Source organism: Petromyzon marinus, chromosome 59, assembly GCF_048934315.1.
Source record: "Petromyzon marinus isolate PM22_M1 ecotype Great Lakes invasive population chromosome 59, UKy_Petmar_22M1.pri1.0, whole genome shotgun sequence".
Lineage (NCBI taxonomy): Eukaryota > Metazoa > Chordata > Hyperoartia > Petromyzontiformes > Petromyzontidae > Petromyzon > Petromyzon marinus.
This window is the reverse complement of record NC_133725.1, coordinates 21,079,231-21,092,943: the sequence shown is the minus strand read 5'-3', so window position 1 is coordinate 21,092,943 and position 13,713 is coordinate 21,079,231. Positions and strand designations below refer to the sequence as shown.

The 13,713-nt window shown below is 42.5% G+C and overlaps 1 protein-coding gene across 7 annotated transcripts; it reads left to right on the top strand.

The window, feature by feature from the left end:
* The first annotated feature begins 794 nt into the window (after nucleotides 1-794).
* Nucleotides 795-13,341, top strand: LOC142905944 (fructosamine-3-kinase-like). Of its 7 annotated transcripts, none has more exons than XR_012929968.1 (7): nucleotides 795-929; nucleotides 4,037-4,159; nucleotides 5,018-5,175; nucleotides 5,916-6,104; nucleotides 9,491-9,619; nucleotides 10,436-10,484; nucleotides 11,938-13,341. XR_012929968.1 is itself a non-coding variant. In XM_076053171.1 (4 exons), exons 1-4 carry the CDS (start codon nucleotides 810-812, stop codon nucleotides 5,932-5,934), a joined length of 420 nt encoding a protein of 139 aa, XP_075909286.1. In that variant the 5' UTR covers nucleotides 795-809; the 3' UTR covers nucleotides 5,935-7,073. The 7 variants fall into 7 exon arrangements, 1 of the variants encoding a protein (XP_075909286.1); XR_012929969.1 differs by having other exon boundaries at nucleotides 10,433-10,484; XR_012929970.1 differs by lacking the exon at nucleotides 11,938-13,341 and adding an exon at nucleotides 11,406-11,931 and having other exon boundaries at nucleotides 10,433-10,484.
* Nucleotides 13,342-13,713: the final 372 nt, after the last annotated feature.

Genomic DNA, 13,713 nt, shown 5'->3' with positions numbered 1-13,713 from the left:
GATAAGCCACTTCTTTGAGCTATCATTTGTTTGCCATGTCATTTCCGACAAGGATCTGTATAGCTCAGTGGGCCTTACCTGGTGAATTTAAAATAATTCAATTGTAGTTGAACTATTTTAAGTGAATAGGTGGATGAGTGGGTCGGTGGGTTGGTGAGTAGCTGGTTTAGTAAGTGAGAGGTTGGATGAGTGGGTGGGTGGTTGAGTTGTTGGTTTAGAGATTCGGTACGTGGCAGGGTGAGTGAGTGGGTGGGTGGCTTTACGAGTGGGTGGGTGGGTGGATAAGTCAGAGAATGGGGCGCCATGGTGGCTAGGAGATGTTAACTACCTCGCCTGGTATATTGAACTTCGTAGGTTCGATCCCGACCTTGACGCCTGCTGTATATTTGAAGTTTGCATGTTTTCCCCGTGGTCGTGCAGGTTTTTCTCCAGTTTCTCCAGTTTTTCCCTGCACATTTAGAAACATGAGTATTTTGAGCATTTGGCTGCTATAAATTTCCATGTGATAAGCCACTTCGTTAGGCTATCATTTGTGGCCAGGTCGGTTCTGAAAAATAGCTCTGGTAAAATAAAAAATGGTTTCATTTATAGTCTACATAGGATTGACTTCCCAGGAAGTAACACTCATTGTATAAACCCCAGAAGAATATTGTTTTGAGTCACCCAAACCAGAATGTGAACTGATATATTCGTATTTTCAAGCGAGGTTCTCGGCCACAGACCACCTGGACAAATATGATGTAGTTTAGTTTGCATATGAATTATTACTTGGGGTTTGTTGACATGATAAAGTTAATGTTTTCTTTGACATGTCTATTGTGTTGTACACTCTGACAGGGGCTCAGGCTTGTTGGGGCAGCATCTGGCTGAAATGCACCTTCACAACAGGAAGATTGGAGAGAGGCTTCACAAGGAAGAGAAAACTATCGGTATTGAATCATGAAAATGTAAAACATGTGGAAAACTAGGCCCACCGATCCAACCCTAGCATCATGTCAACTATGTATTATGTTGACATTCCTTCGCACTGAGAGTAGGCATGCTAATCGGATCTAATGAATATGTGTAAACAGGCGATTTGTGTGTAAACAAACACACATTTCATACAGCTGTTTATTAATCGTAAAAATCAAGCGATTGAGCTAGTGAATGAGATAGACACATGCTGTCATTATTTCATACATGAACACAACTAGCCAGCCAGCAGTCATGCTTTTCCACACCTAATCACATTCATCTCTTTGTTTTAGCCATCTTTGTGATGAAGGGAACTGTATTGTTCATGTGTGTGCAATGTACTTTTCAGAATATGAATTATGTTGGGTAATATATGAATTATGGCTATTAAAAGTATCTGTATTTAAGTCCATCAGGGCAAACTCTTCTGCAAAGGAGACTTAGAGCATTCAACATTGCGTCCCTTTATATTTTTGCTAATTGCAATATTTTTCGATTTAAAGCTTTCGTGACTGCAGGGATTCATATGCTTGGTTCTTTCGGTAAAGTCACGTGGAAGGGAAATAATAAAATAATACAAATAAAACATTATATAATAAAATTTTCACGAAGTTTCGACCACAACGCAAGCAGACGTCCTCAGATGAAGAAACAGAGCTGTCGGAAAGACAGCGTCTTAATGAACACTGGGCAGTGAACACTGGGCAGTGTTCATTAAGACGCTGTCTTTCCGACAGCTCTGTTTCTTCACCTGAGGACGGCTGCTTGCGTTGTGGCCGAAATGTCGTGAGAATTTTATTATATTATGTTTTATTTGTATTATTTCCCTTCTACGTGACTTTGCCGAAAGAACCAAGAATATAATCGCAATATGTTCAGGAGATAAATGTCAAGGTCTGCTAGCCAAAAGAAGGCTTTAGGAGAGAGTTCATGTAGTTTTGCTATTCATTCATTAAAGGGCAATAGAGTAAATGCTAAAATAAATGTTTCCAGCTAATTTTTTTATATACGCTAGATTTACAAGTCTATAATGTACAGAAAATACCATGGTTGGCCAGACCATCGCTCGGCATCTGCATGTGGCTCCTGGGCAGTTCAAGTGTGGCTCTGCAGAGGCGCTGCTAATTTGTAACTCTTCAATTTAACTTTATATGAAGTGAGAACAATCTGGTATCGGAGGCAGGCCATGAGTACTCCCAGGGCACTGAGATTTCTAAACTCAAAATTCCACAGCCAGTCAACACGAGTCAACTTCTGTATGGCTAATCTTTATCTCTTGTGGCTCCCGTGGCCATCTAAAGATTATGGTATGCTGCTGGTAGGGTCAGGAAAGTTGGTCACCCTTGGTATATGCGTTGATGATTTTGTGCAATGTTCAGCTGCTCCGTCACGACAGGGGTCCCAGTCAGTTTGAGACTGCTAAATTAAGGTTCTCATGTGCTTTACAGATTTTGATACAAATTTCAGTCTTGAATTTCTCCCAACAGGTATGGACCCTGGGCAGGAGGATGTAGAGTATGTGGGTTTCATACGGCTATATGCTGTGGTTACATCCCACATGTGATCTCCGCTTTAAAGTCATGAAACTGGTTGTAGCCCATTTAAATTTTAATATACCCGTTTAACACGTAGGCTTTCGCGGCCAATATCCATAATATCGTTTTTTTTGGGTTGGATCGTTGAAATAGAAATTTGTCGTTATACCCGCCACCGACACAGCCAATTCGTAAGGTTTGTCACATAAACAGAACATTCCAATTCGTGAAGGGCTCACAAGTGACGTCATCACATCTATCCCTCCAAGGAATGAAACAGGAGGATTTCTCTACGAATTTGGCTGTCCACCTAATGATGATAGTTGTAAATACTGGCGAAACGTCATACTCAGATTGTAAATGTTGTGGATTTTCTCTCCAACACTTCGGTTTGCTGTACTAGTAGCGGATTGGCATGTTCCGTTTACGTGACAACCTTACAAATTGGCTGTTAGGTGGTGGTAGGTTTAACGGCTCATTTATTTTTATGCGATCTAACCCAGAAAAAAGCATATTATAGATTTAATATACCCTTTTGTTGAAGGACAGCCTGGGTGACCAAAGTTTTATAGGAGCGGCAATAATGTTTACTTGATTAAATTAGTTTTATCATGGAGCGGTAAAATCAGCTGTTGTTCAGATGTCAGTCTAATTAGTATTACATCGTAGAAATATGAGAGTCCTTTGTGTAATAGTCTATTAACCACTGATGATGGTAACATTGGTTTAAGGTTACATTTTAAGAACTAGATTGACGTACATTTTTTCTTGCATAAGTACACAAATTTATAAAACAGTATATTTGATGAAAAAATGCATATATTTTCTTCAATTGCACAGAGTTGTACCTTTGATAACAGGGCACACAGTTACAACTGACATCACCAGATGTCACTCAAGTTCCCTCAGAGATCGATCTTGCATAACCAGTGTTCACGTAATCAGTTATGTTTTCGCTAATTACCAATTACACTCAGCCGGGTTTGACAGACTTGTATGAATGTATGTTGCACTTCCTTTCCACCGTACATAGCCAACCGTGCTAAACGGAGGTGCGGGAATTAAGCGCAGAACCTATCGTTAGGATCAATGCTGTTGTAATTTTTTATGAGGATATCAATTGGTGGCTAGAATGAGATGTTCAAAGACTACAGCATGATAATCGGTACATAACATGAGTGTCGAATTATGTCTTAATAATTACCCAGCCATTTGTACATAAAATTCAACGTTTCTGGGTGACCGTGTTCTTCATTGCAAGGCCCGCGGGCCGGTGGCAGTCCCTGGTGTCCTTTTTACTGCGACCCCTGACGTGCAGTCCCCGACAATACACACAAGTGAAAACACCCCATCATGCTGTCAAACCCCCCAATGGTTTCAAATGTGAGATGGCTCTTTCACTGATAATGTCTTATTCGCGAAAGTGGCCCGCCTCCGAAAATGAGTGAATATCACTGTTTTAGGTCAAGGATTGGCCAAATAAAGTAGGTATTATTTGCTTATGTTTTTAAATGTCTGTAATAAAACTATATTTATGCCACCAGCTGAATGAGTGGCAGGAGGACTGGGTGACGTTCTTCTCACGGCAGCGACTGCAGCTTCAGCTGGACATGATAGAGAAGGACTACGGTGAACGGGAAACCCGCGAGCTCTGGTCTCGGCTTCAGGTTCGTAAGCCGTTTCACTCTCGCCCTTAACCCTTTCCTGTTCCGAGACGACTGCTCATTTCAGGATGGGTCTCGTTCACCACCGAATCTCGGAACGCGCAAGTGGTTCAGCGGTAATTTTTTTTAGAGAGGCATAGCGCCGTTGTTTTTAAAGACATTGTACTCGCCGCAGAGCACCGTAGCGACAGGACAGCACTCTATTATAGCTGGTACCAAACTGTGCTACACACCTTCCCGCACGGCCTTGTGGGATCCTCGGTACCGATAAAGTTATTTAATATTTACTTCCTATTACGTTCCGATGACGTACACGAGATTCAGCGGTGAACGGGATGCACCCCGCAACTTGCAGTCATCTCGGAGCAGGAAAGAGTTAATACATGCAGCAGTGTAGCTCATCATGTGCACAGCCATATGGGAAACCCATTTGATCGCAGTGGGTTTTCGAGGTGACTTTAAAGGTAAAGTGGTGTTTCACACGCAGGCTTTCGCGACCAATATTATTCATGATAAAGTTTTTTTTGGCTTAGATAGCGTAAGTGTAAATGCGTCCGTACACCCACATCCACCCAACACAGCCCATTAGTAATGTTTCTGACATGAACAGAACGTGCCATTTATGTTATTGCTCGGCACTCTGGTGTGTTAGAGAGGAAACGCAGAACATTTTCAAACGAGTACGACCTTTCGCTGGTGATTACACCCAGCATCATCAAGCAATTGCCAGAAGCGTTCTGGCTTCTGGCAATTGCCTAATGGCAATTGGAGTGGGTGTACGACGCATGTAAATTTATGCGATCTAACTCTAAAAAAACGTTATCATGAATAAAGTGGTGTTGTTTTTTGCGTGGTGTGCAGCTTCGGTTGGGGGAATTTTTCCGGGACGTAGAGGTGGTTCCGGCACTGCTCCACGGTGACCTATGGACTGGGAACGCTGCAGAGATTAATGAAGGGCCCGTCATCTTTGACCCAGCCTCCTTCTATAGGCACTCGGAGTACGAGCTTGCCATCGCTGGGTAAGAAAAAACTACAAACAACCAAAACAATTGCAGCAACTGCCGTTCACTGCCCTGTCTATGGCATGCAAGGTTCATTCGTATAACCTCAGTGTGGCAAGGGCTGGCTCATTAAATAAATAACAGAGACCAGGTAGAGTTGTGGTTGAGATGTCTACATGCTTAGGTCTCCACCCTCTCTATTTGCTAACTTACAAAGACTCATCCTTCCTTGCTAAGGCTTTTTGGGCAAATCCTGTTAAAGCTGATACGGTGCACAAAACACTAGTGGAACGATAAAACTCTTACTTATCCACGGCACTTGAGGATGCTTGAATGTTCCAGAAACACAGTTTGTCGAACAAGGAAGACAAGTTGCCACTGATGTGCTTTACCAGAAATCCAAGCTGAAGATAATTCATTACACGTCAAATGGAATTCAAACCCTCAGAGCTGGGATATGCTTCAGTGAACAAAAACACATTTGACATGATGTTTACTGTGCAGCCATTGGTGACTAAGTTGAGACCACAGCATTCCTGCCCTCAATTCGCAGGAACGTTTGTTGATAGATGGCTCACTGAATTTTGAACGGAGGACCTCAATGGCATTGGCTCGGTGCTCTGACATTGAAATTAACCTCGAGCCACTCAATTTCCTGCATTACGTTGAATTTGTGAAAATGTTGTTCATTGTTATGTTGTTCATACTGGAACAGCAGCATTGTAAGATTTTGAATGTTTGGTGTTGTTTGGGTACAGGATGTTCCAGGAGCTTTAGCTCCACGCTTCACTCATCCTACCACGCTCTCATCCCAAAGTCACAAGGCTTCGGCAAGAGCCAGAAGCTCTAGCAACTCTTCCACTACCTGAACCACTGGAATCACTTTGGGACAGGATACCGAGGGTCATCCATCTCCACCATGCGCAGTCTCCTCAAGTGAATGAACGGTGCAGGAAATCGTGGGCTATGGTGTATGACTATAAAAATTATTATCGGCCATGATATACATTGTTGAATAAAGGCCTTCCCTAAGCCACCACTCAATCTCACAAAACTAGTCCATTTAAATGCTGTGCAATGCCCTAGGCATTCCACGTGAGTGTGACCGGGGGTCCCTTTGTTCCACATCCTGGCCGTGATCTCCACGCGAAAACTGGGTCAGTTAATGTCCGAATCAGAATCTTTAATTAGGCTGGACGAATCTGATGAGCTATGAAGCTCTTTTTTTCACAGATGTCCAGTCGGGGCGAGTCAGAAAGTTACAACAACAAACAACAGTACAAACAGATAGGAGGGCAAAGTAAAGGAACGCGAAGCAAATTTTGACTTAAAACTTTCGTGACTGCAGGAATTCATATTCTTGGTTCTTTCGGTAAAGTCACGTAAATAGAAAACAAAAAACAATAAAATAAAGACCGCTTGTGTTGCGATTGAAACGTCCTGGGTTTTTTGCTTTTATTATTTTCAATTTATTTTTTATTTGTTTTATGTATTTAATTATTTAATTTGAATTTGATTTCTTGTTTTCTATTTACGTGACTTTATTTACGTGACTTTACCAAGAATATGAACGCTAAGCAAGTCATGAAATAAAAATATGTAAGAGTTCAAATTGCATTAGTGCATCAATTCCTGCCAATTTTTTTTATCACCAAATGCCATTTTGGGCAATGCAGTATAACAAAAACAATCCCAGATGTTTGGCTAGTACCAGTTACAGTGTATGTTTTTGTTGTTGTTTTGCTATGGGAGTAAACCCATGCAGAGAAAGGGACCAGAATTAGGAAAGCGAAACCAGGCACTCCTTCAGAAGATGCCATGCACGGGCGTGACCACTGCACCACCCTGACGCCCAAACAAATGTAATTCAAATAATCTACAATACTGGCAAATAAACCCTATTAGTGTCAACCGAATATCCGGACAATCTGGCCTGTGTATAGCTGCATCGGTGTTTCTATAAGTCGTATTCAAATTGCCTGCTATGAATAATATTTTAAAGTACAGGTTGCCCACCTCTGGTTTTATTTAACTTACCAGTTGTACTCATTCTGTTTGTCACAGGCAATATGGCAAGGAAAATATTTCGCAGCACGATTAGGACAATTATGGTGACACATGTGACCCCCTCTACACAAGTAACAGTTGAGAGTCAATGCTGTGATGTTGTGCGATTGGTGCAAGCGACCCCATCGTTGTGTTTTAATGTTGAGCAGTTAAACTTGCACTGTTGTGGGGTGAGGTCAAGGCCGATGTCTGCTTGCAGCGGTGTCAAGATGAGCGTTTTGAAGAGGCTCGCGAAGGATGATACTTGGCAGTTGGGTGCAGTCTCCCTCCATTAACAACAGAGGGCAGAGGAGCGACACTCACAACAATTGGCTGAGCACTGGGCGTATACAACGCATGAAGTCGGCAGCAAGTTTATCTCAGGGAGTTGACCCGCACACGACAACTGGGTCTGTCCCGCGTGTTCACGCTATAACGCGGTTGCCTTCATTTAGGGAACGCGCACCGCCATAAGGCGACTTGTGAGCGGTCGACGCCGAACTACTTTCTTGAGCTGCGCGGTTGAGCGAGACGAGACGGTAACGCGGCGGCGTCCCCTCAAGTTGTTTGTAACCCAATTCTGACTGCGCAGTAAGAGGCGGTGGGGGGGTCACCAAGTGACACGCAGCTTGACCGTGGAGTAGACCGCGAGGACGCCAACGTCGCCTAGGCAACGCCGCCCCCCTCTGGCTCTGCCTGCCTCGCTCTGTGCACGTGAGGTGTCAACCACGTGACGCGGGCCACTGCGCGCGTTGCGTCACCGCTCACCGTGGGGGCCCCTCCGCTACGTCCACATCGTACAGTCGCACATTCATTAATAGTCACACTCTTAATCATTTTTCGATTTAAAGCTTTCGTGACTGCAATGATTCATCTTCTTTGGTTCTTTCGGTAAAGTCACGTAGAATGAGAATAAAATAATAAATTGATAAAATAAAATAACACAATAATATTCTCACGACGTTTCGGCCACAACACAAGCGGCCTTCATCAGGTGAAGGGGGGCGAGACTGTCTGGTAGGACAGCGCTGGAGTGAGAGAGCCACGTTCAGATCACGGCTTTTAAGCTGTGTGAGAGGAACAAAGAGCCTTGACACAGGAATTAGCATAAAATTTAGCATTGAAATGGCTGAATGATTAGCTTGTGACTGGTCACATAGCTATTTCTGTGACCAGTCACAAGCTAATCATTCAGCCATTTCAATGCTAAATTTTATGCTAATTCCTGTGTCAAGGCTCTTTGTTCCTCTCACACAGCTTAAAAGCCGTGATCTGAACGTGGCTCTCTCACTCCAGCGCTGTCCTACCAGACAGTCTCGCCCCCCTTCACCTGATGAAGGCCGCTTGTGTTGTGGCCGAAACGTCGTGAGAATATTATTGTGTTATTTTATTTTATCAATTTATTATTTTATTCTCATTCTACGTGACTTTACCGAAAGAACCAAAGAAGACTCTTAATCATGTTTATGGTCATCGTCATTAAAGGTGAGTTTAATAATACTACTACACAATGTGTGCATTAATATATACGGCATGAATAAAACGCACCTGTAAATATCCTAAGTAAGTTTGACCTGACATTATTGCACAACAATTGCCCAGCCACCGTGGGATGTTTATCCTCCAATGTGTATCTGGCTCTGACCTGACTTATATAAAAGTGCAGCTCTGCAATTGCTTGGTCACACCACCGCTGGTGAAAAGACCTTCATGAGAGCAAACTCTTTACGAGTATTTGGTCTACTTTTCCATATAACAATAGGTTTTACCCTTTCTGGCAATACAACAGGTGTCAAGATGTTAAAACACCAAACAGAATCCTCATTCAAGGAATCCTGTCTGCATTAACCACACGTACTTGTGGTGAACATTCTTTGAAACTGATTAGTCCACACCAGGAAGGTCCCATATTCTACTTTTCCACGTTGACCAGATGTGTTGGAAGAGCCGGCTGAAAGCCACACTTTGCTGCATCACACACGACTTGCCGATCAGCTGTGGTGTGCCCATTTAGCGACCTCTGGTCTGTGAGTTCAGTTTACTAACCATTAACAGCATGGCAGCTTTCTAATTGGCTTGTGTGACAATTCACCTGTGTCATTATCTCTTGCACTGCCTGAAATAAGTTTTGGCGTAAGGGAGGGAAATTATGACTCACCCACCTGCACCTGCCTTGTGCTCCCAGACACCTAAGGACCTTACTACCGCTGTGAGAAATTGACGGGCGTAGACTGCTGTATGGCGATGATGTATTCACGTCGTTCCTGCTGTTTTCCTCTTTTGCTAGGTGATGCAATTGGTGTGCCAACACCTCCAGATGCAGTTCCTGAAGGACCTGGGCATTCGGGACATGTTCGTTTTGCCTGTGATGAATGAGTTTGTCCGAACACACAGGGAAGTCAGCCTGTTCATCGAGGTGCGTTTCCCATGTTTATTTCACTCGATTGGTCGTCTGTTTGCAAGGTCATGCTCTGCCCAGAGGTCACCCACTGAGATTTTTTTTACCGTAACATTACCGTCACTTGGGTTTGGTGATCGATTCAACGGGGCAAAAATATTTGTAAGAAGCGTAAACATGGCAACGTGATCATTGTCAGACCACGGAGAACCTTCAGAATGCCGAGTATGATCTTTAAATTGATCCTGGACTCGTTCGGGGGATATTTGAACAATTTGAATATTGGGGCGATATTGTCTTGCTACGGGTCTGAGTGAGAAGTCTCCCAGCGGTTTTTTGAGTCCATAATCGAGATTTTTGGGTTAGAGCACGTAAACATGCACTCAATGATACACTAAATATGCACTATTTATTTATATATATGCTAAATTATTTTGTTGATATGTAAACTCTGACTTTAACATAGCCACTTCCATGACCAGTTACATGCTAATTCCTCACGTTAACATTATGTTAATCTCCCATTTACATGCTAATTTCTGACTTTAACATCCTGCTAATATATCACATTAGCATAGCTACTTCAATGCTAAATCGTTCTGTTGATATGTAAACTCCTTTGTCAAGGTGCTCCGCTCCTCCCACCCAGCTTAAAATACGCTGCCAAGCTTAGCAGTGTTCATTGGAGCGCTGTCTTTCCGACAGCTCTGTTTCTTCACCTGAGGACGGCTGCTTGTGTTGTGGCCGAAACGTCGTGATAATTTTATTTAATAGTTTTTATTTTATTATTTTATTATTTCCCTTCTACTTGACTTTACCGAAAAAACCAAGAAGATGAATCCCTGCAGTCACGAAAGCTTTAAATCGAAAATCAACACACGTGGTACGAAACAAGTATCATATGTTATAAGAATAATATAAACATGCAATATTCACGGCAATGGCAGTGTTGTTCAGCGTGCCCTGCTGTGGAAGCCAGCCACATGAGTTTGATAACCAGTCATGGCTAGTATCAGTGGAAAGCAAAATCTGAACTGGTTCAATGCTTTGCTGACCCAGACTGAGCAGTATGGAGTGCTAATAAGTTAACCGGATGATACATTATTATTTGGCAATGCTGCTGCTGCGTTGGCAGTGGTGCCCAAGAACAATTAACTAAAAAACTCAACACATTAGTCAGTAATGTTGTGGCCTCAATAGACACAACATTATATGCAACGTTTCGGGCCATGGTCCTTCTCCCATTTGTACAATGAAAAAGGGCCATTGCCCAAAAGTCTACATTTTTTCATTTTTATTTAATTTTAAGGTCATTGTTATTGACGAACGTGTTGAGTTACCATGATAATTAAGAACAGATTTTGGTAGAAAGGTCCTGTTACTATGATGAATGTATCCTCTAGACAAACATACAAATTCATCACAGGGTTGCCTAAAGCTTGCCAATAGAAAATAATGCCGATTAAGTTGTGGGCACCCGACATTCACTTGCCCTGCGGCCACTCCCTCAACGACACGAGTCGCATTGACTCAGGGTCCCGCGGGTAGTTCCATGACTCGGTGGTCCAGGAGAGTGGCACGAGCGATGCGGGCATCAGCTGGGCGCCACAAGGGCAGCCATGCTTCGAGTCACTCGCACAGCTCCCTGTTCAGCACGACGTGAACGCATTCCCAGCCTTCTGATCTATGTGGCTTTTCCGAATCAAGCAAATTGTCACTGATAATTTAGCACATTTGCTATGCTATTTAAAAAATATCTAGCGATTCATTTTATATAGCGTCGTTCATGATTATTGCATCTCAGAATTTCTGAGGAGCCAAAGACCAAGCTGGAATATTGCAAGGGAGGTGAGCCTGCACCAACAATTGCCCTGCATTTCTATATATGTTCAGATGTTGCCAGCCAATTAGTGAGTGTGTATATATGTGGAAGGAAACTGGAGCACACAGATAAGTCACTGCTGAGTGCATTAATCACCCTTTGTGAGATTTGACGCAGCATGTAATTAAAATATATTTCCAATTTGTCTTCGGGTGATTTTGTAGGTGTTTGTTTTAAGCAAGAGGAGAGTGGAGTTTTAATGCCATGTCCTGAATGGGCCTTCCATTACAAAGTCCTCATTCAGGATCCCAGTCCCACAACATTTCAAGCCTCCCTCTCAGTTCTACTGCTCTTTGCACTGAACATTTAAACCTACTTATTGGGCCTTCTGATATGCCCTCTTTGGTATCATGACATGCCATTTCCTATACTGGATCATTGTAATCATCGCTCCATCATGCCTCCTTGTCAGTCAGTAAACTTCTAACATTGGTGTCGTGTGTGTCTGTTGCAGGGATACTCTGGGGGGCCCTTTCTTTGCCAGGACTCAAACGGCCGCTGGTTGCTTTCTGGAATCACCAGCTGGGGTGTTGGCTGTGCACGGGCATACCAGCCAGGTGTCTAGCGCACAGTCGCCAAGTTCATGGACTGGATTCACCAGAACATGCAGTAGTCTCTTATACATTTCTGCACAAGCAGAATACTATAGATCAGGGATATAAATATTATGGGAACTAAACATCAAAATAATTAATTAAGGCAATAAATATATTTTTCTAAAACTGATTTAAAGTTAATGTTAAAAGGTTAATTTAATGAGCTGAATGCTATATTTTAACTGCACCATAATGCAAAAAAAAATTCCAAGTGAACACAGATTTTGGGTCAAATCAGAAAAGTATTTTTTTTACATGCGTTGTCAATAGCGTTTTTATCTTTTGGGTTTGCCACACATGTCAACGGGCCTGGCAAAGCAAACATGAGCATGATGTTGGCATTGGCAGGAGATGAAGACAGAGCTTGCTATTTTTCAATGTTGCTTAATTCTTTCAAAACTGACACAATGGACAATGAATGCACTGTCTAAATATTTGGCCCAACCTGATTATACATGCTAGCAAAGTGAGTGTTGTCCAAACTACGTATGATACATTTATATTCTTGTTATATTTTGACCTGGGTCATCAACTCGCATCTCCCATACATTAATTGCCATGGATGTTGAGCAGTAGGGGTACTCAGAGGGGGTCTATTGGCCTTCTAGGGGACCACTGCAATGATCGGGGCATCCAGAAGGGATGATGAGTTCCACAGGGAGAACGTTCTTCATTGCCTTTGAGTGTCCATGGCAAGGTTATTGGTGATTACCTTCACCTCCCCCGGTCAACACAGTCCATGAGTTTGTGAGTTTTGCTTTACTAACGACATGAAAACAAGACTGGTTTGCACAAGGAGCCTGCAAAAATTTTATTTAGAAAACCTCATGAAACGTGATGCATGGCACTTATCTGAGACGCCCCTTATCTGAGACGCCCCTGTGTAAATGGCGTGATATCAAGACCATTATTATCATAGTGAACTACATGACGTGTGTAAGAAAACTATATAAACATCTATTGGAAACATTTCATGAAAATATGTACAAAAATGAACACTTTAATAGTGTTTCATGGTATTCCAAAAATTTAGACATTTGATTGGTTAAGATGGTTTACTCGTTGGGATGATAAATGGCAATGATCCTTCATCATGTAAAAGACTGTAAGCTGCTTTCAAAAATATATATTTTTTGAAGATCGTATTCACACTCTGCAACAGTCTATTTTCCACATCAAACCATAACGTGTCTGTCGACTGCAATTGAAAATTGATGCATGCTTAGTAGCGATCGGGTGAATAAACATTGCAATGTGTCACATGTTCGTGTCTGGGTGGCTTTTGCTTGAGATTAGGGATCTTGTGAAAAAAGTTATAAGACTTTATATGAAAACCTCCACAGAGGCCGATTTTGACACTGTTGGTACAAGTCATCAGAAAGTCCAATTAGCTCCATCCACATCCTTCTGAACCGCATAATTCCATCTCTCTTCTAGCCTATGACACATCCATTTAGCCCCATCCAGCCAAACAAGCTGTATCATGGGACCTTTTTCCAGAATCAAAGTGTGAAAAATAATAAAAGGTTTTATCCTTTCTGGCAGTAAAGCAGGAAGTGGTGTTAAAATGTTCAAACAACCAATTAGAAACCTGTTGCAAGGAATCAAGTTACTGCATTAACCACACACGTGAC

Excerpts from the sequence above, each read along its gene's own strand:
- LOC142905944 (XM_076053171.1), top strand. The coding sequence starts at position 810 with ATGTCTATTGTGTTGTACACTCTGACAGGGGCTCAGGCTTGTTGGGGC. Across the intron at positions 930-4,036 it reads CAAGGAAGAGAAAACTATCG|CTGAATGAGTGGCAGGAGGA; the intron begins GTATTGAATCAT and ends TTATGCCACCAG. Across the intron at positions 4,160-5,017 it reads AGCTCTGGTCTCGGCTTCAG|CTTCGGTTGGGGGAATTTTT; the intron begins GTTCGTAAGCCG and ends CGTGGTGTGCAG.